This window comes from Trichechus manatus, unplaced genomic scaffold (genome assembly GCF_000243295.1).
Source record: "Trichechus manatus latirostris isolate Lorelei unplaced genomic scaffold, TriManLat1.0 scaffold00087, whole genome shotgun sequence".
In the NCBI taxonomy this organism is placed as follows: domain Eukaryota; kingdom Metazoa; phylum Chordata; class Mammalia; order Sirenia; family Trichechidae; genus Trichechus; species Trichechus manatus.
The window spans coordinates 2,009,416-2,032,456 of record NW_004444023.1 but is presented as its reverse complement, the minus strand read 5'-3'; the positions used below and the strand labels follow the sequence as shown (position 1 = coordinate 2,032,456).

The 23,041-nt window shown below is 42.9% G+C and overlaps 1 protein-coding gene across 1 annotated transcript in view; it reads right to left on the bottom strand.

The window, feature by feature from the left end:
• Window positions 1-22,218, bottom strand: part of SAE1 (SUMO1 activating enzyme subunit 1) — an 82,338-nt gene extending 60,120 nt beyond the window's left edge. Inside the window, exons 1-2 of the mRNA XM_004381608.2 lie at window positions 22,014-22,218; window positions 4,467-4,578 (exon numbers count right to left, since the gene is read on the bottom strand). Coding sequence (XP_004381665.1) covers window positions 4,467-4,578; window positions 22,014-22,111 — 210 coding nt within the window. The 5' untranslated portion in view covers window positions 22,112-22,218. The remainder of the gene's footprint in view (window positions 1-4,466; window positions 4,579-22,013) is intronic.
• Between the last annotated feature and the right edge of the window lie 823 nt (window positions 22,219-23,041).

The window sequence follows — 23,041 nt, the reverse complement described above, 5'->3', positions numbered from 1 at the left end:
GTGATGGGGACTGGGGCAGACAGATGATTTCACCCAGAAGGCTGGATGTCAACAGGGCAGAGCCTCAAAGATGAAATAACATAATCACCTGACAACTACCAATATGAGTACAGATTTCATACTGTCCACAAAGCATTTCTTTACACATCAAACATCTAATTTAACCTTTAATCTCTGCGTATGAACTTGCAGCCAACTTCACCAAAGACAGCGTTCAACCGAAGTAATCTGCCTTCATCTCCTCCTACAAGCTAGTCACAGCACACGCTCTTCCTCATCACCTTTCCTCCATCAAGGCCAACCCTCTTAACAGTGACCTTGACCCATCCTGTCCTGCTTCTTCAGGGACTTTGTTATTTACTGAGAGGCTGTGTCACAGTGGTTAAGTGCAAGGGCTCTGGAACTCAGCTGGGATTCAAATCCTTAATTCAAATCCTGGTTCCACCACTTACTGTATGACCTTAAACAGAATTCTTCACCTCTGTGTGTTTATCCCTTACGTGTAAAATAAAGAAGTGAGTTAATGAACACAATACACTTACTAATCACTCTGTAAATGTTAGCTATTCTATTGTTACTCTTAGTCCAGAGGTCACACCTTCCTTGCACACTCTATGCCTTTGACCTCTGAGATCCTGGCTCTCCCCTTCGCTGGCCATTCCAGTCTCTACATGGGCCCTTTTAAGTGTGGTTGTTCCCCAAGATTCCACCTCAGGACCACTCATCTTTTCATGCTGTATAGCTCCACAAACCACCTCAATGCCTCTTAGTTCTATCAAGGCCACTCTTACGCTTCTGCCTGATTCATCTGAGTCTTCTATTAAACTGCCCACCAGACGTTTCCTCCTGGCTGTCCAACAGGCCCTTCTAATTTGATTCCTCCTATACTTGTTGTCTTTGTTGAAGAGCCCACCATCCACCTATCCAGTCACCCAAGCTAGAATCCTGGTCATCCTATCCTTGCTACTTCCTTGAGAGCAGCCCATGATGAAGTGGCTGAGAGCATGGGCTTTGGAGGCAGACTGCCTGAGTCCTGGCTGTACCACTTACTCATGGTGAGACCTTCTTTCTCCTCAGTTTTCTCATCTGTAAAATAGGGATAACAGGTTCTGCATCTCCGACTTGTTCTAAGGATTAGACAATACAACTAGAGCTCTTAGAACACGGCCTGCATACTCAGTCAGGGCCAACTTTCCTTCTGCTCCCAGATCCAGTTCCTATCAATTCTACCACCTAAGTATTTCTCACGTATGTATGCTTCTTGCCATCTCTGTCACCAATGCCACAGCCCAGACCTTTTTCTTCTCCCACCTAAATTACTAACGCAACAGTCTTCTAGGCGGTCTTCTGCCCTATAGCTTGTGCCACATGAACCATAGTTCATACAGGAATTAGTGATCTACATAAAGCCCAAAGCTGACCAGGCTACCCTGCCCTCCATTTAGAACTCTTCAATGCATCACCACCTAGGGGATTAAGTAAAGCTCACAGCAGGGCTTACTAGCAGGCCCTTCATGATCTGGGCCTTATTCCATCTCAGTATCCACAACTGGCTCCCCAACCCCCCCACTTTGGACTTCACACTCTGAAAACACTCAACTGCATGTTACATTCCATTTCTACCATGCTGTTTTTTGCCTTTGTGCCACTGCTAATGTGTCCTGCCTAAAACACACCCCTTAACCTGATAAAGTCCTGCTCACTCTTGAAGACTCAGCTCAGATCGGAACTCCAGAAAGCCTTTCATATCTCCTGAGAATCAGGAAGCACTCTGGTTTATGAAAAACCTTGAGAATGGGAACCAAGTCTTATGCCTCTTTGTATTGCCAGTACCTAGCATACTTCAGGGCACCCAGAAGGTACTCACAAAGCTTGCTGAATGTAAGGCAAATGAAAAGCTCTAATGGGTAGGCATTAACATCCTCAGAATACAGATGAGCAAACTGAGTCTCTAGAGGTAAAGTCCTTGCCCAGTTCAAGGCGCTGGGATTTGAGCCCAGCCTGCACGATTCTAAAGCTTTTGCACTATCAGCATTGCTTCCTGGGGGCACTCCTTGTCAGAGAAAGAACAAAAGAGAGACTCATCACAGCGTGTCCAAAACTCTTAGACTTATATGACAGGAGCAGTGGGTAGTCAGGCTGGGTGACAAGGACTGAGGCCAGATTGCATCAAGTCAGTGGTTTTCAATGCTCCCTAAGTATCAGACTCACCTAGAGACCTTTTATTATTTTTTAAAAACTCCCCGGGGCTCCTGATATTCTAAAATACAGCCAAAGTTAAGAGCTACTACGTTAGGCCTTGAAAACCAGGCAGAGGAGTTTAGACTGACGAGAGGAAGGCACTCTAAGTTCTGAGAGAGACACGGGACGACAGTCTGTTCACTCCAACATGGGGCAGCACTCATATTACTGGATTGGCATACACTAATATGATACACTGATACAGTGTCAGTACATCATACAACCCTCGGTTTTAAATGATCTTCCATTATTCTCGGATTCCCCCAGCAAGATGAGGAAATCACCATCACCATTTGGTTTCATCTTTCCACCTAAATGGCTCCCAAGGGGTTCCACGGTTAGGCACTATCCTTCCTTGGGTCTCTGCTCTTTCCCTCTTTTAGGAATTTCTTCCTCTAGACGAGCCCTGGTGGCACAGTGGTTAAGCACTCAGCTACTAATCATAAGGTCAGTGGTTCGAACCTACCAGTGGCTCCGTGGGAGAAAGATGTGGCAGTCTGCTTTCGTAAAGATTTAAAGTCTTGGAAACCCTATGGGGCAGTTCTACTGTGTCCTATAGGACTTGACAGCAACAGGGTTACAGACGGGCTCTAGATGTGTTCCTGCCTCTAGGGGGCACTGTGGTTTGGGAGATGTTGAAGCAGCCAGTCAGTAATAACCTGGCAGCTTGCTTGCAGGAATTTGTTTTTTCTTGGAAGGTTTTTAAATTCAACTCAAATATCAATTTGTGACTGTGATATTAAGTGAGCCAACCCACACTCCTCTTCATACTGCAGTAGAATTTCTATTTTAAAATAGTAATTCCAGGTATTATTTTTCTCCTGAAATCTCAAAACAAGGTGATGCTTTAAAACATTTCATTAATGTTTACTTTTTTCCAGAGTCTATGACTCACACTGTGTGCCAGTTACTTAACATGAGACAAGACCCCTGTTTACTGCTTAGAAGCAAAGACACAAAGAATAATATAACATGACAATATAAGAGTTGAAGCTTTTCACCTAAAATAATGATATGATTTCTGGAATTTGCCTTAAAATACTGTCCCTAAAAAAGAAAGGAGAAGAGATAAGTCAGTCAGGTGGACGGAGTGTCAAATATTCTACTTTTGTATGTACCTGAAATTTTCTATAGAAGAAAACTAAAATGTCATTCCAAACCAAACCCACTGCCATCAAGTGGATTCTGACTCACAGTGACCCTATAGGACAGGGTAGAACTGCCCCATAGGGTTTCCACAGCTGAATCTTTACAGAAGCAGACTGCCACATCTTTCTCCCACAGAGCAGCTGGTGGGTTGGAACTGCCAACCTTTTGGTTAGCAGCTGAGGGTTAACCACTGTACTACCCGGGCTCCTAAAACGTCATTAAGGCATGGGAATGTAGAGAAAGAAGCACTTATTTTCACCTTGGAGAAAAAGATAGGTCAGAGAAAGATACATTGGAGTTAGGCACTATTGTTATATTATCAATTAAATATCATTATGTCATGTAAATATGACTAATCATTGAAAGCCTGTTATTTGCCAGGCACTATGCTAACCAGTCAACATATATCCTTTCTAATCCAATGTTTTTAAAGTATTCTATGAACTACCTACATCAAAATCTCCTGAAACCCAAACTTCTTGCCTTCAAGCCGATTCCGACTCATAGCAACCCTACAGGACAGAGTAGAACTGCCCCATAGGGTTTCCAAGGAGCAGCTGGTGGATTCGAACTGCCAACCTTCTGGTTAGCAGCCAAGTTCTTAGCCACTGAGCCACAAGGGCTCCGAAAAGACATTTTAAATGCACATTCCTGAGCCCCATCTCAGACTCTCTAAATCACAATCACTGGAGGTGAAGGCTATCCCATGACAAAGCCCCTAGGTAATTCTACATTTTCAACTAGCTATTCAGGTGAGTTTTAGAGACAAACTGGAAAAGCACTTCTCTAAACCTCACAATCACCCTTCAAAGGAGATGTTATTACTCCATGTTACAGACAGGCAAGTGCAACAAGGTGAGGTGAGACTCCACTGGTCATCCAGCTAGTATGTGATGGAGATGGTTTCACACTCAGCACTAGAGAGGTCAGTCTCCAAAGGCAATATATAGTTCCATTAGTTCCACAGCTCTTTTCAGAGCCCTGAAGGGGCACATGGGAACTCACAGCATCTCCAAGTGTCATGCTGAAGAGGGGGAGACCGAGCAGGGAAGCGATGAGGGGACCAGACAGCTCACCTGTTCATGATCCAGCATGGTCAGTCCTTTCACCCCCGCCAGGATGAGGTTCTTGGCAATTTCAGCCCCAAGTCCTTTCATGCCCACAAGAAGTACCCGGGAGGCCCGCAACCTGTAAAGAAGATGTTGTTAACTGAAACTTGCAGAATCATCAAAGACAAAACACAACAAACTAACAGGAAAATAGTTCTGGCTTTTACTAAATGCACTGAAGCATCACAGCATCAAATCCAGGAAAGAGACAGGCTTCAATCTTTCCTGAACAGAACAATTCATTCAGCAAGTATTTATTGAGCACCTACTGGGCCAGGCTCCCTTCTAAGGTGTGGAGATAGAGCAGTGGATAGACAGAGTCCCTGCCCTCCCTGAGCTTACAACTGGGAGGGGAGACAGATAAACAGAGGGGTATGTAGTATGTCAAGAAGTGATGGAAATCAAGCAGGGTAGGATTGAGGATGAACAAGGATGCTATTTCAGACAGAGTGATTTTGAAGGCCTTTCAAGAGGCGGTGATATCTGAGCAAAGAACAAAATGAAATGAAGGAGGAACATATGGATATTTTGTGAGAAGAACATCTCAGGTACAGAAAACGTAAGTGCAAAAACCCAAAAGAGGAGGAGTGATTACCATGTTCCAGGGACAGAGGCCGAACAGCAGTAAACAAAGAGAAGAATGGTAGGAAATGAGGTTGTAGACAGAACCAGGAGCCACATCAGGAAGGCTCTTGCAGCCTATTGTAAGGATTCTGGATTTTATGGAAAGCCATGGCGGGGGGTGGGGGGGGAGCAGAAAAAGTGCACTTAAGATGAGAAAGGATGGTGGCTTAGACTAGCACGGCAGCAGAAGAGGTGGTGAGAGGGGGTATTCTTTGGGCTGCAACACATACGCAAAAACTTGGTGGCATTAAAGAGAATGTATAAAGGAAATGTTTCAATCTTGATGAGGCTAAAAAAGGAGTCAGAGGTTGAGCTATTCCCAAATGTCTAAACTTAACTCTGATATCAAAGGGAGGCAGTATAGGTCCAAAATATCTTTTCTGAAATCCCTAGAATCAGAGTGTTTCAGAATCAGAATTTTTCAAAAATTAAAGAAAATATGGACCTTACAACACATATTATGAAACAATCCCAATGGGGTCTTGAGCTGCACTCTCTAATGAAACCCACTAATATTTCTGCAGCAAATATATGATTATTCACACTGAAAAGGATAAGAACCATAAACAATATCACGTAAGTTCAAATTCTGCTGCACAATGAGTTTGCTACTAACTTATGTAGTGAGTTGATCATCTCCAATTCCCAAAATATTTTTAATAACAACGGGAACTTACATGGGTTTCAGATCTCCTTCACTGCTAATATTAAAGAATAAAATGGGAGAAAGAGAAGATATTGACAATATTTCTATCAAAGGCATACATCTGAATCTCAGCTTCTTCATTATTTCCTTTTTTGTTCTATGGCAACAGACGTGGCAGACACAGTCCTTTCAAGTGTACAATTCCATTTCACTAGAGTAGGAGGTTAGGAGTCTAGCGCTGAACTACTAATCGAAACGTTGGCAGTTAAAACCCACCCAGAGGTGCCTTGGAAGACAGGCTTGGAAATCTGCTGTCACAGACTTGAAAACCCTATGGAGCAGTTCTACTCTGCATACATGGGGTCACCATGAGCTGGAGTTGACTCGATGGCAACTAACAAAAAGAGTAGGAGGAAACTGAGGAGAGAGTGGACAACACGTAACCAAGGTAAGTAACAGAGATGCTAGCAATAAACAGGTTTCCTGTCACAGATTGATAGCATTATCCCGGTGAGTGGAAGGGAAGCTATCCGACTGTCCAGAGGACTTTCTATCCCTGGAAAACCAGCACATATATTTAATAAGCAATGCTTCTGCTGCGAGCATAGTGCACATAACAAGCCTTTAGCATCAGAAAGGCTGAGTACCCTGGCATTTAGCTGTATCCTCCAGATATCTGCTGTCACTTTTAATCTGTAAGCCCTCCCTTCACCAAGGCCCAGACACTGTCACACCTGGAATTTGGCATTCCAGGCTGCAGTTCCCTTTCAATTTGAGTGACCGGGTCCTTTTCAATTTGGCTGCTCCAGTGCCTCTCTGATACAGATTAACATGGCGCAGCTCTTCTAGGAATCTCCGTCTTCAAATATCACCCATCATCACCACTAATTTCCAAACCCACTAACTTTTTCTCAGGCCCTGTTCTCTGAGATGTTGCTTTAGAAATGGAACTGCCAATCACTAATTTCCTTTGAGTATAAAGACTTGGGTTTAAATCCTGGCTCTGCAACTTCCTAAATGAATGACATGGGCAAGCCACAGAATTTCTCTAAACTTCAGTTTATTCATCTGTAGAATGGGGATGATAATTCTTTCATTGTTTAATTCCCTCAACAACCTGGTAAAATATGTGTGCTAAAGCCTCTAGCAGAGTGTCTGGCGTAGAAGAGATAATAAATGTTACTTGAACTTAATGAACTTTTCCTCAATTCCCACTGCTTTAATTATAAAAGAACTCCATTAACGGGATTCTGATTTTCAAAATATCTGACAGGAAAAAAAATTAAGGCTGGCATTAAAGCCATCTAGTATTGGCTCTATCCTACTTTACCAGTAGACTCTATCAGTCTACTCAGCCCCCAACACATGCCTTCAGTTTTCCACTTTTAGACTTACATCACATTCCACATAGCTGGAATGTGCCCTCTCTGCCTCTCTATGCCTAGCTGGGCCTTCACCCCATACTTGAAAGCCCAATTCAAATGCTATTTACTCAAAAAGTCCTTTCTTATCATGGCACACCCAAGTGAGCATGCCTGCCTCTGCACTCTTCCAGCAACTGCCACATATAAATGCCTCTGACAATAAATCAGAGCCATGTGGCCTCTCCATGAACCCTGTTTTCCTATGTGGCTCTACAGACTGCTCCAGAGTTTTTTTATTCAACTGCCATCCACACCAAATATGTTTATCTTTTTAATCCTTAACCATGCAGGAGTCCTGGGACTACAGTTTATTTACGCTAAATCACAAGAAAACTACTTTAAACAGTACCTGGCATATGTTAGTGTTGCTGGGTGCCATCAAGTCGATTTCAACCCATAGCGACCCCACATGACAGAGTAAAACTGTCCCATAGGGTTTCCTAAATTGTAATCTTTACAGGAGCAGATTGCCAGTCTTTCTCCGGCGAGCAGCTAGGTGGATTCAACCACCAACCTTTCGGTTAGCAGCTGAACACTTAACCATTGTACCACCAGGGCTCCTTAGATTACAAGAAAAGCACTTTAAACAGTACCCAGCATATAGTCGGTATTTAATGAACATTAGCTATTATTATCCATACTCTCTGACTTAGCAATTTCCCTTGTAGGAGTCAATCCTACAGAAATACTCACGTGGGCACAAACATCACATACAAATATTTTCATAGCAGCATCGTCCATCCACTTCCCTCCACCTCCACAGCCACCATCCTAGTCTAGGCACCATCATTTCTCACCTACAAAATTCAAGAACTTCATACCTACTACCTCGCTTTCCCTATTGCCCCCTATAATCCACTGTCCCCATCAAAGCCAGAGAGATCTTTTAATATGTAAACTAGAGCCCACAAGCAAAATGTTTTAGAAAGCAGCTTTCTAATCATTCTCAAAATTACCCTTAAGGTGAGACAGCACACAATACAGGGGAAACTAGCACAACTTGTACAAGGAAAGGTCACGGAAGCCCCACAGACACATACAAACTCTCTGAGGGAATGAACTGCTGGGCGGAGGGATGTGGGGACCATGGTCTCGGGGAACATCTAGCTCAATAGGCATGACACAGCTTATAAAGACAATGCTCTACATTCTACCTTGGTGAGTAGTGTCTGGGGTCTTAAAAGCCTGTGAGCGGCCATCTAAGATACTCCACTGGTCTCATCCCTTCGGGAGCAAGGGAGAATGAAGAGAACAGGATACAAGGAAAAGATTAGTCTGAAGGACTAATGGTCCACAGCTACCAAGGCCTCCACCAGACTGAGTCCAGTACAGCTAGATGGTGTCCGGCTACCACCACTGACTGCTCTGACCAGAATCACAACAGAGGGTTCTGGACAGAGCTGGAGAAGAATGTAGAACATAATTCTAACTCACAAAAAAAAGACCAGATTTACTGGCCTAAAGGAGACTGGAGAAACCTCAAGAGTATGGCCCCCAGACACCCTTTTAGCTCAGTGGTGAAGTTATCTCCAAGGTTCACCATTCAGCCTGGGAGTGGACAGCCCCGTAAAACCAAATGAGACTAATGAGGTACAGGAGTCCAGTGACAAGGGCCAGAAGGCAGAAGGGGACAAGGAAGCTGGTGATAGGGAACCCAAGGTTGAGTAAGGATATTGTTGCTGTGAGATTGTTAACCATTGTCATAGGGCAACATTTGTAGTAACTGTTAAATGAGAAACTATTTTGTTCTGTGAGCCTTCATCTTAAGTGAGAATAACAGCACAATTGGAAGAGCGTAGTCAATGTCACTGAACTGTGCATGTAGAAATTTTTGAAATGGTGTATCTTCGGCTATGTGTATTTTCACCAAAAAAAAAGGTTGAGAAGTTAGAGGGTTGACAGGTTGTCGGGTTGTTAACCAATGTCATAAAACAATATGTGTACTACTGTTTCATAAGAAACTATTTGTTCTGTAAGCCTTCACCTGAAGTACAATAAAAAAATAAAAAAAAGTTACCCTTAAAATTAAAAAAACTAAACCTATGCAAGAGAAACAAGCTCATTATAAAAAAGAAATTTAAATACAGAAGCAAAAGATAAAAATTACCCACGATCCTACTATTCAAAAATAAACTGTTAACTATTTGATTTATATCCTTCTGGAATTTTTATATGCATGTATTTGCCTCTGTATTTTATTTACGAAAATGGTATCTTACCGTATCATTTAAAACCTGTTTTTTTCCACCTCTTAACAATAAATCATCAACATCTTTCCATAGCAATGAACAACCACAGAGATAATGAAAGCAAACCAGATCACCATGTAACTCTCCTGCTCAAAATCTTTCAAGGCTTCCTATACAAACTCCCTACCATGGGCTTGAAAGTCCTGCATCTCATCTCATTCTTTACAGAAGCAGAATGCCACATCTTTCTCTCACAGAGCAGGGCTCCTGCCTTCTGTACAGCAGACCCTAAATAAAATATTTGTTGATTTGCCCTCCCGTTTTTAGGAAGGAAGACCCCTGGTGGAGCAGTGGTTAAGCGCTCAGCTGCTAACTGAAAGGTTGATGGTTTGAACCCACGAGCTACTCTGCGGGAGAAAGATGTGGCAGTCTGCTTCCATAAAGATTTACGGCTTTGGAAACTCCACAAGGCAGATGTACTCTGTCCTACAGAGTTGCTATGTGTCAGAATCGACTTGATGTCGATGGGTTTGGTTTCTGCTTTTCTTAGGAAAGAGGAGTCCCTGGGTGGCACCTCAGAAGAAAGGACAGGCTATCTACTTCTGAAAAATCACAGTCATTGAAAATCCTATGCAGCATAGCTCTACTCTGACATACATGGGGTCCCATGAGTTGGAATTAACTCAACAGCAACTGGTTTGTTCCCACCACCCCCCTCCCCGGAAGAAACCAGAGTCTTTACATCACAATCTTTGGAATTCACAATATACAGTGCAAATTAAGTCAAAGGGAACGAATTCCACTCATCTTTGAAAATTCTTAAGACTATCAAATTCACATTCAAACCACATTTACTGAGAGTCTACTGTGGGAGAATGATCCATACAAAAACCCGGTGTGAGACTATTTCGAGTAGGGGAAACACAAAGTCCCTGAGGCCATAAGGAGCTTTTAGCATATTTGAGGACCAGAAAGACCCAAGGAGCTGGAACAGAGTGAACCATGGAGATGAAGGCAACATCAGACATGGCTGGGCATAAAACGCAATGGTAAAAGCTTTGGATTTTATTCCTGGTGTAAAAGAAAATCATTGGAGAGTTTAAAACTAAGGAGTGGTGTGATGTGGTTTACTTTTTTTTTTTTAAACCCTATTTGGCTGCTGTATGGAGGATGAACTATAAAGAATGGAACAGGCGAGACCAGTGAGGAGATATTTGAGGTGGTCTAAGAAAATATGATGGTGGATGGACTGGACTAGGACATGAAGAAAGGTGGATGGATTTGAGATAAGGTTTGCAGCAGAGCCAGTAGGATTTGCCAATAGATTAGCAACTAAGCCTGAGGTTGGCCTGCCTGAAAGAAGCCTGGCCTGCTTGAAAAAAAGCCTGTCCAAGACAAAATTACTGCCACTTCCTCCTCCTCTTCAAGGTGTTCAAATCCTGGCTCTGCCCCTGTGTAGCCCTGGGAATGATAATGGTATCAAACTCTCAGGGTTGTTAGGAAGATTAAACAAATTAGTATTTGTAAAGCACCTAGAGCAGTGCCTGGCACATGATAAGCGCTAAATGAGCAAAATAAATTGTTAGCACTTCCTCCTAATCCCCTAACATGCAAACTACTGATGAAAGAGTTTGAATTTTCTGGAAGCCAAATTTCTGGCTTTCATGGAGGTTGGGATAACCAACATAGGCCATTTCCGTTAGATGTCCTTTTGAAACTTGAGCCTTGAAAAAACTGGTTCCTAAATGCCACTTTTGAGTCAAACAACGGTCGAGATAAACTAGTAAGACTGTTTTGTTGCGGCATTGTGCTCTCTGAAGAATTCAGTTTAGGTTTTGAGAAACAGACTCCAAGGGTAAGGCTGGGAGCTATGTTTAGGGTAAATCAGTAATTATTTTTTGTTGTTCCTCAAGACAATGCTGTATGAAATTCTTCCTGACCTTTTTTCCATGGCAATGTGGATAAAAATTGGTATAGGAATTTTGGAAGTTCTTCTCAGTCAACATGTTATCCCGATTTGCAAACTGTGTATTTAATAAACTTTTATCAATTTCTATTACTGACTTAATATGATTTTTGTTTTAACACTATCCTTATTAGGAGCCTTGCTTCAAACAGAATTTGCTAACCACTGAACAGTACTCTAGAGATAGAGTTATATTCTATTTTTTGCTGCCTTGCAAATCTGGTAAAAGACGATCCTCACCACAAACCGAGCAAGCAGGTATTATTATCATCTCATTTACAAAAGAGGAACCTGAGACACAAAGGTTAAATGGCTTGTCTAAGCTCACAGGGCTGGTACAACTTCAGAGCCTGTACAAATAATCACTATGCTTCACAACTATGCAGTATTAAGAACCTCAAATATAGAGAGAAACGGTTCATGTGATAAAACGGAAATTTGCCTTTCATTAAAAAGTACAGTTTTCTAAATTTTTATAACCTGTTCTTAAAACCATTTTAGCAAGGCAACTGTCCAATTACTTCCCCCTGACTCCTGCTTAACATTTGCCTAACTTTTCTCAACCCATTTCCCATAAAACTTCCCTTCTTTTGTTGCCGGTGACTTAGACTCGTCAATTGATTATGACTATAATTTACTGACTGCTTTCTGTGTACAGACACTATACATGTAATATCTCATTTATTTCTCAACAATTCTATAAGGCAGATCCTATTAGCTCCACTTGATAAATGAGAAAACTGAAGCACAGGGAAGAAATGTACCCAAGGTTACATGACTCAGAAGTTATAGAGGTGAGATTCAAACTCAGCTCTAACTCCAAACCAGTTAACTACCTGCTGTCAAGTCAACTCTGACTCATGGTGACCCCATGTGTGCAGAGCAGAACTGCTCCACAAGGTTTTCAATGGCTGATTTGTCACAAGTAGATCATCAGGCCTTCGTGCCTCAGGATAGACCTCAAACTCCAACCTCTGGGTTTAGCAGCCAAGTGCATTAACCATTTATACCACCCACAGACTCCCTAACTCTAAAGCCCCCACCATTAACTGCTACAATTGGTCCTTACATGAAACAACCATTATTGGCCTTTCTGTTGTTGTTGCTGTTGTTAGTTGCCGTTGAATCGGCCCCCGACTCATGGCACCCCCATGTGTACAGAGTAGAACTGCTCCATAGGTTTCCAAAGCTGTGACCTTTCAGAAGCAAATCACCAGGCCTGTCTTCCAAGGTGCCTCGGCATGGGTTCGAACTGCCAATCTTTCAGCTAGTAGTCAAGCAGTTAACTGTTTGCACCACTCAGGAACCTTACTGGCCTCTAGTACGTGTATAAAGGAGCCCTGATGGCACACTGGTTAGCGATCAGCTGCTAACTGAAACGTTTGCAGGCTGAACCCACCCAGTGGCTCCACAAGAGAAAGATGTGGTGATCTGCTCCCATAAAGATTACAGCCTAGAAAACCCTATGGGGCAGTTCTACTCTGTCACACGGGGTCCCCATGAGTCAGAATCAACTCCATGGCCCTGAACAACAACAGCAGATGTACATAGTATATGCTCAGTCACTTTTATGGCAAATGCATACCTATGGCATCAACTGAAGTTCTTTCAAACAGCAGCAGTGTTAAATAAGGAGTATTTGAAAATAGGATGAAGTTTTTGTAGTCCCTTTCTTGTAAAAATCAAAATTTCAGGGCAAGAGCCTTTAAAGATTTAGTCACAGTCACCCCTTCTTTTTAGTTATGGAACCTAAGACCAAGAAACTATGTGACTTACCAAGGTCACAGAGCTATAGAAGAGCTAGAAATCGAACCCAGGTTTCCTGACTTCCTGGATCTTTGCACTACACCATTTCATTTCATTCAAATATCTGAATGTCTACACACTTGCAAGCACTGGGAATAAAGACTAGTCAAAACCCATATTTTAATTACTGGACCTTCGAAAAGTACTTGCCCTCATGGAAATTACATTCTACTTCTCTTTTTCCAGTCACCCTCCCTTCCTCACTATTGTTGTTTTTATCATTAGCTACCAAGTCAGTTCCAACTCATAGCGACCCTATGACCCAACAGAATGAAACACTGCCCTGTCCTGCGCCATCCTCACAATTGTTGCTATTCTTGAGCCTACTGTTGTAGCCGTTATGTCAATTCATTTCGTTATGTCAATCCATTTCGTTGAGGGTCTTCCTCTTTTTTGCTGACCCTCTACTTTACCAAGCATGAATGCCGTTCTCCAGGGACTGATCCTTATCTCCAAGGTATGTGAGGTAGTCTCGCCATGCTTGCTTCCAAGGAGCATTCTGGTTGTACTTCTTCCGAGACAGATTTGTTTGTTCTTTTGGCAGTCCATGGCATATTCGATATTCTTCACCAATACCACGATTCAAAGGTGTCAATTCTTTGGTCTTCCTTATTCACTGTTCAGCTTTCACATGCATACGAGGCGATTGAAAATACCATGGCTTGGGAGAGGTGCAACTTAGTCCTCAAGGTGACATCTTTGCTTTTTAACACTTTAAAGAGATCTCTTGCAGCCCATTTGCCCAATGCAATGCGTCTTTTGATTTCCTGACTGCTGCTTCCATGGGTGTTGATTGTGGATCCAAGTGAAATGAAATCCCTGACAACTTCAGTCTTTTCTCCGTTTATCATGATGTTGCTTATTGATCCAGTTGTGAGGATTTTTGTTTTCCTTATGTTGAGGTGTAATCCATACTGATCTTCAGTAAGTGCTTCAAGTCCTCCTTACTTTCAACAAGCAACACTGTGTCATCTGCATAACACAGGGTGTTAATGAGTCTTCCTCCAATCCTGATGCTCCGTTCTTCTTCATATAGTCCAGCTTCTTGGATTATTTGCTCAGCATACAGACTGAATAGGTACGGTGAAAGGATACAACCCTGACGCACATCTTTCCTGACTTTAAACCATCCAGTATCCCCTTGTTTTGTTCGAACGACTACCTCTTGATCCACGTACAGATTCCTCATGAGCACAATTAAGTGCTCCGGAATTCCCATTCTTCGCAATGTTATCCATAATTTATTATGATCTACACAGTCGAATGCCTTTGCATAGTCAATAAAACACAGATAAACATCTTTCTGGTATTCTCTGCTTTCAGCCAGGTTCCATCTGACATCAGCAATGATATCTCTGGTTCCACGTCCTCTTCTAAATCCAGCTTGAATTTCTGGCAGTTCCGTCGATACACTGCAGCAGCCGCTTTTGAATGATCTTCAGCAAAATTTCACTTGCACGTGATATTAATATTGTTTGATAATTTCCACATTCAGTTAGATCATCTTTCTTGGAAACAGACATAAATATGGATCTCTTCCAGTCGGTTGGCCAGGTAGCTGTCTTCCAAATTTCTTGGCATAGACAAGTGAGTACTTCCAGTGCTGCATCCATGGAATAAATTACTTTTGAGTCCAAGAAAAAAAATTAGACGTGTTGTTGTTGTGATAGACAGTGCAAAAACTGTTGGTGCACGTATTCTGAGAACACATAGAGTAGCAAGCTTGAACATTCGTATCTACGTTAATTTAACTGAATGAATGATCTACTGTTATGGAAAATGAGCTGTAACAGAAATAACAGTGAATCTGAAGCTGGAGACTTTAGAGTCAAGTTCTTCCATTAACTTGGTGTGTGACCTTGGGAAGGAGCCCCAGTGGTGCAATGGTTAAGCACTCGATTGCTAAGGTTGGTGGTTTGAACCCAGCAGTCATGCCATGGGAGAAGGATGGGGCAGCCTGTTTCGGTAAAGATCACAGCCTTGGAAACTCTATGGGGCAGTTCTGCTCTGTCCTATGGGGTCGCTACAAGTTGATTCAACAGCAGTGGGTTTAGTTTTGGTTTGGTGACCTTGGAAAAGTTGGCTCCCTTCCCTGAACTTCATCTGTAAAACAGGATATGCACCATGGCAAGAAATACAAGCTCGATACTTACAGGGGTCAGGCAACTACATTAACAAGTGAAGCCGGACTGATGGAGACTGTGACAAACTGGAGAATGCATGCCCTGTGTAAAAGAGGCACCTTGACTCGGCTCCAACCAATGTGGGGATGTCCAACCTTTTTTGTTTTTCAAGAGAAGCTGGAAATCAGAAACTCTGTGAAATCTCCAGATTTCTGGAGGAAAAAAATTTCCAAACCTCTCACTGTAAAAAATTTCAAACCTACAGAAAAGTTGAAAGAATTTTTAATACTTTGCCATATTTGTTTTACACATACCTAGACAGATACATCATGACACTTCACACTTTCAGCATGCAGCTCTAAAAATAGGACATTCTCCTTCATAACCATACCATTATCACATCTAGAAAATAATTCCCAAATACCATGTAATGGGACTAAATATTCAAATTTCCCATTTTTTACAGAAGTCTTTTTTTTAAAACCCAGACCCAGTCAGAGTAAGGATTACACACTGCATCTATGTTTGTTTAATCTCTTTTAATCTAAAACAGTGCCTCCACTTGTTTTGTTCCATGACATTGACTTCTGGAAAAGAACCAGGGCAGCTGTCTTGTAGAATGTCCCACATTCTTATCTTATTGTCATCTCAATGGTATCCTTTAATCTGTTCATCTGTTCTCTGAAAGTGTGATTAGGGTAAAACACTTTTGTCTAGGAAGCTTCACAGATGACACAATGAAGCTGTTACTTCACCACATCAGAAAGCACATTATGTCAGGTTGTCCCAAACTTAGTGGTGTTAAGTTTGATCACCTGGCTGAGGTGATAACCACGAGATTCCTCTACTGTAAAGGTACGCTCACCTCCTCACAATTAATAAGTGATCTATGGGGTAAAATCTGAGTACTGTGTGAATATCAAGTTCCCTAACAAACTTTCACATGATAGTTTTAGTATACACTAATGTTCCTTGTCAGAATCAATTACTTCATCAGAAGTTGCAAGGGAGAAATTTTCTAATTCTATGATTATTTTTATATTTATTGGTAGAAAAGATCATTCCCTCATCAAGTGAGGATGAATAACAGTTTCTACTAAAAAAAGAGGATACTGGAACTATGGAAGCTGGAAGAACCCCCAAAACTACTGCCCTGAGATAATTTTTAAACCTTAAAGCAAAAGTATCCCCTGAAGTCTTCTTAAAACCAAACCATGGTTTAGCTCTTTCGAGATCTATCTATACGGGATCAAATTAACAACAGCAATTCGAAAGAATAGATAGGAAACTTACGGAGCACAGAGTTTATGCTAGCGGGGGAGGAACAACTCAGAAAAGGAGGGTGAGAATGGTTGCACAACTCGAAGAATATAATCGATGTCACTGAATTATACATGTAGAAATGGTTGAATTGGTGTATGTCCTGCTGTGTATATTCTCAACAACAACAAAAATAAAATAAATCACACTCACTCTTCACTTATCGATATTGTTAGGTTACAACCATGTCATTAAGCAAAAATTGGCGTTATCTGAAAATGGAAGATGACCACATCAGATCACAAAATGAAGGATAACTATGTCATTACATAACTGTCAAATCACTGCGACTCATGGCTGAGCCAAGATGACACATAATCTTAACTATCACATACAGAGTTGCTCTTGCCTCACACCTAGGCATTTGTTACTGCCAGACATACGTTGTTAATGTGCAAAACAGTCAGACAGTAGATTTTTTACTATTGTCATAAACGTGAAATGTTGGATAAAAAGGTAGTCAACAAATGAATATGTGTATTTTAAAAAAAATAAATTTAAAAAAGAGGATAAATGCTTAATTCGTTCCTTTTGATTACCAATTTTCATAAGGAGTTGGCATAATATTCACCTCCAAGGAGACGAAAGAGATTTTTACTTCTCTTTTACTTGAATAATACCTTTGGCCTTATGGATTTTAAGTTATTCAATATTTTTAAATGAAACAGATTTTATTCTTTCTGATGTTTAAATTGCCCCAAATCTGGCCAATTCTCTACATTTTTAAAAGATGGTAACTAATTTCAAAAAATTTAAAACACTGTAGGGGTGGGTGATATGGCCCAATTTTTAATCTCTAGACTATTTAAGGAGTCCCTAGGTGGCACAAATGATTAAGCACTCAACTACTAGCCCAAAGGTTAGTGGTTCAAAGCTACTCAGAGGCATCTCAGAAGACAGGCCTGGCGATCTGTTTCCAAAAGCTCACAGCTTTGAAAACACTATGGGCAGTTTTAATCTGCACACATGGGGTCACCATGAGTCGGAGTCAATTCAACAGCTAGTAACAACAACATACTGTTTAAGTTCCCTTAAAGGCCCTTTTTATTATTCCTACTTTCCCTTCCAGCTCTCCCACAATCTTGGCCCAAGATCACAGATCCAGTCCGAGGCAAAACTGTAGCTAAAATGCCATCTGCTCATTCCTAGGCTTTCTATTTCACAAACCAATCTCAGCACCCAGAGTCCTACCCCATCTGGAGTCCCCTCAGAGGCAAGTCAGTTAGCTTTGTGGAGCCTCCATTTCCTCATCTGTACAGGGGAGTAAATCATGGCCCTTCCTACTCCAGAGAGCTACTACGAGACTCAGTCGAAAAAATGGACATAAGAACACTTTAATAAACTCTGTAAGACTGTCTACAAATGTAGAGATTACATATTATAGATAAAACCTTTCCATCCTCTCAGGCCCTCAGTTATTCCTTTCCAGGTTCTTCCCCAAGTTGTCTCCACTCCCTCAGAAAAACTCCCACCTCCCAGGAACTCCATATCCTGACTTTGATTGGCCCCTTAGGTCAACTCCCCCTCATGAGCCCTCACCCATTCTTCACTGCTCTTCAGATAAATCATTCCTATCCCTCTGATAGTTCCCTCACTACATTACAGTTTAATCTTCCCAAACTTTGCCCCGCTTCAAATAAAACTATCTGCTGCCCCAACCTCTTAGATTAACCATTCTGGCACGCTTAGAATCCCCAACCCTGACATCTAGGTCAACTGGCATAACAAAGCTTATTAAGAAAATGTTCTGCATCCTACTTTGGTGAGTGGCATCTGGGGTCTTAAAAGCTTACAAGCGGCCATCTAAGATGCATCAACTGGTCCCAACCACCTGGAGTAAAGGAGAATGAACACCGAAGACACAAGCAAAGTATTAGCCCAAGAGACAGAAAGGGCCACATACGCCAGAGACTTCATCAGCCTGAGACAAGAAGAACTAGACGGTGCCCGGCTACCACCAATGACCGCCCTGACAGGGAACACAACAGAGGGTCCCTGATGGAGCAGCAGAAAGGTGGGGTGCCAAACTCAAATTCTAGTAAGAAGACCAGACTTAATGGTCTGACTGAGACTGGAGGAACCCCGGAAAGCGTGGCCCCTGGGTTCTCTATCAGCCCAGAACTAAAACAATTTCCAAGGCCAGTTCTTCAGACAGGGACTGGACTGGACTGTGGGACATAAAGCGATACTTGTGAGGAGTGTGCCTCTTAGCTCAAGTAAATACAATACACCAAAGGGGCAGCTTCTGTCTGGAGGTGAGGTGGGAAGACAGAGAGCGTTAGGAGCTGGCTGAATGGCAATGGGGAATCAAAGGTGGAAAGGAGGAGTGTGCTGTCGCAGTATGGGGTGAGCAATTAGGGTCACATAAACAATGTACGTATAAATTTTTGTATGGGAGACTAACTTGAAATGTAAACTTCATTTAAACTACAACAATTTAAAAAAAAAAAGAAAAAGAATCCCCAACCCTTTAGGGCCTCCTATAATCCCATTCCTTCTAAGCCTTCAAAATTCCTCCAGCTCACCTAAGTCCTCTTTCTATCCCTTCCAGAAGATAAAAAAAAACTAAACCCATTGCCATGGAGTTGATTCCAACTCATAAGGACCCTATACAGCTGTCTGTAAAACCAATCAACCCCACCTACGTCATAAGAGCCGCTCTCATCATTAATTTGTGTTGTTGTTGTTAGGTGCCATCGAGTCTCATAGTGACCCTATGTACAACAAACTGAAACACTGCCGGGTCCTGGGCTATTCTTATTATAGTTTAATTACCAGCATTTAATTACCAATCTTCTATTTCAGCTGCCTTCAACCATCAGACCAATGCTTTCTAATGTTCCCTCCCATTCAGAAGACCCCACAAAACTGAGATAAGCCTAAGGTGCCCCCTCCCCGCCACACACACAAACACACACACACACACACACACACACACACACTCACTCACTCACTCACTCACTCACTCACTCACCAAAACAATCTGGAAGCTCCCATCTCCTCAAATTAAATTTTCCTGACCTGCCCACCTCTCCAACCCCTTAAAATTTTCAATTATCTTAGATTAATTAATAATTTGTGTACCCACCCACATCACACAAATGCCCATCACTCAGACTTCGCCTCTGAACTTGACCACTCACATGCTTTCATTTAGATGTATAACAAAATCTCCAACTGAAGTTGAAAAAAATAACTCCTGATTTCTTCCTTTACCCTACAAACTAAGAGTTTTCAAAAAAACTTCAGTCCAAAAACCATGGAGTCATCCTTGACTTCCTCTCATACCCCACAGGAAATCCTTCAGCAAATCTGACCGGTCCCTTCTACCTTCAAAATATATCCAAAAATATATCTGACCCCTTCTCTAGCATTCCAAGCAACCATTATGTCTCACATGGACTACTTCAGCAGTCTCCTGGCAAAATCTACTTAACAGCACCTAACAACAACTCCTAACTGAAATCCTTATTTCCACTTCTGCCCACTTAAACCTATTCTCTACTCAGCAAGACTGATCTTTTAAAAACACACATCAGATCATGTTACTCCCACTCTCAAAACACTACGATGGTTTCCCAGCACACTGAGAATAAAAGCTACTCTTCACCCATTTAGTTCTAGCCACCTTACTGTTCCTCTAATTTGCCAAGCGTGCTCAGGCCTCCAGGATTTTGCACTTGCTGTTCTCTATGCCAGGGAGGTTCTTCTCCCAGATGGCCATGTGGCTCTTCCTGGCCCTTCATTCACATCCCAGGCTCAATGTTACCTCTCCAGAAGCCTTCCTTGAGCATCATACCAAAGCAGCTCTCGCACCCCACCATCCTTTATTGATCCCCTGGTGGCACAGTGGTTAAAAGCTCAACTGCTAACCAAAAGGTTGGCAGTTCAAATCCACCAGCTGCTCCTTGGAAACCCTATGGGGCAGTTCTACTCTGTCCTGTAGGATCACTATGAGTCAGAATTGACTCGATGGCAACGGGTTTGTTTTTTTTTTGACCCTGCTTTAGGTTCCTGGGTGGCACAAATGGTTTGCACTTGACTACTAACTTAAAGTTTGATGGTTTGAACCCACGCAGGAGTGCCACAGAAGGCCTGATAAACTGCTTCCATAAAGATTATAGCTAAGAAAACCTCAGTTCTACTCTGTAATACGTGGGATCGCTGTGAGTCAGAATTGACTCAACAGCAACAGGTTTGTTTGTTTTGGTATTCTGCTTTATTTTTCTCCCTAACACTTGCATTACCTGATATTGTATTATATACAGGCAATCCCCCACTTACGAGGTATTCAAATTACAACCATCTGGTTTGGGGGGTTTTTTTTTTTGGTACATCTTATTGGTTAGTAATGTCCTGCATACAACGTTGCAGCACATAATTTGCTGATATTATCATTCTCAGATGTTCACTCACAGATGTTTAATGTTATGATTTACTGTTAAAAAATACTGCCATATAGCAGGCAATAATGAAAACTTTAATAAAAAAAACAAAACAAAACAGGTATTTGACTTAGGTCAGAACCGGCTTACGACTGAGTCTCCAGAATGTAAACCTGTTTAAGTCGGGGACTACCTGTTTATTTTGTTTGGTTTAAAGCTCTACGTGGGCAAGAAACCTATTTAGTTCACTGATACTTGTTCAGTGCCGAGAACAGTGCCTACGGCAGGTGCTCAATAAATATTTGTTGACTGATCAAGCATCTCTTTTAGAGACCTCCTCAATATCCAATATATGCCCACCCTTAGTCACCTGTCCTCTCTGCACAGACCCCCATACCCAGACACAAGCAACCTCTTCACTCTTCAGGCATCTCCGGCCCCTCTAGACTCCGAGCCTCTCAAGACGTTCACTTGAGGTAACTTGCTCCAAAACTCCTCAAAAACCCGTATTCCCTCAGTTTAGCCCACCCTTTAGGACCCACAAGAATGTCAGTTCATGTCTATTGGGGTCACCCATCTCCCCAGCATCCAGCACCCAACAAGTTTCCATCATCTAAGGATGAATGAATGAATGAATGAATGAACGAACGAACGACACCCCTCCCTTCATGCATCCAGGGCCCCTCTTATCCCCTAAGCCTCCTGACCCCCGAATCCCACCTTTCCGGCGTCCGAACCCTTCAGTTTGAATCCTACTGATCCCTTGGGACCTCCCCGTTCAGAAGCCTTCAGTCCCTCGGAACGGATCTCCCATCACTTCGGGACGTCTCCGCTTCACAAACCTTCCAAAGACGTCCCAAATCGACCCCTCCAGTCCCCTCAGGAAGGCTACCATCCCCTGGCACATAATTCCCGCCTCCTCGCTTCAAATCAGACCCTCCCGCTCCCTCAGGGCGGCAAACGCCTCACACCAGACGCCTCCTCCCCGCTCCCTCCCGACCCTCAGTCCCTCAGGCCGCAACGGCTCTGACCGTTTCTGGGCCTCCAGCCCCCACAGGCGGATTTGCCGGTCATACTGCGCCGCCTCCTCCTCGCTGATGCCGCCGCCAGCCTCCTCCTTCTCCACCATGGCGCCGGCTCTCGCTGCCTCTGCTCGGGTCCCGCTCACGCCAAACGCCCACCAGACCCGCGCTCAGCCAACCGTGCGCCCGCCGCGCGCCCTAGCCGCGTCTGCGCCTGCGCCGGGTGGCTACGCTTGCGCAGTACCTCCTCCGCCGGTCCGGCCGGCCGGCACAGCCTGGGCCCACGTGGGAGTCAGCGTCGCGGCTTCAAAGTGGGAAGGGTTGGCAGGCGGACTAGCGACTGCTAGTCACGTGATAGAGCTTCCACCTATAGTGGCCAAGAATGGCTCTTTTATGAAGCGGGGGTGCTCACTCGGTCTTTTATGAGGTTATTCAATTCAGTAAATATTTGTGGAGTGTCTGCTGAGATCCTAGCATGGGGGATGAGTAGGGGGGGGGTTGCGAAATAGACTGGGGAATAAAATAGACAAAGCCCTACACTCATGGAGCTTACAGTCTATGGAGTACGGCCTAGACAAAAAAAAATACAAATAAATAAAAAAAAACCCGTTGATGTACAGTGGATTCCCACTCAAAGCGACCCCATGTGTTTCAGAGTAGACCTGCACTCCATAAGGTTTTCAGCGACTGTAATCTTACTGAGAGGAGCCCTGGTGAAGCACTGGGCTGCTAACCAAAAGGTTGAGGGTTAAAACTCACCAGCTGCTCTGCGGGAGAAAGATGTGGCAGTTGGCTTCTATAAAGATTACAGCCTTGGAAACACTATGGGGCAGTTTTACTCCGTCCTATAGAGTGGCTATGAGTCGGAATTGACTATGACAATGCGCTTGGGGTTAACCTTACTGAAGTAGATTGCCAAGTCTTTCTTCCTTGGCACTGCTGGGTGGATTCAAGCCATCAACCCTTCAATTAGTAGTTGAGTGCAAACCATTTGTGCCACCCCCCACCAAAAAAAAATCACACCCATTGGCACTGAG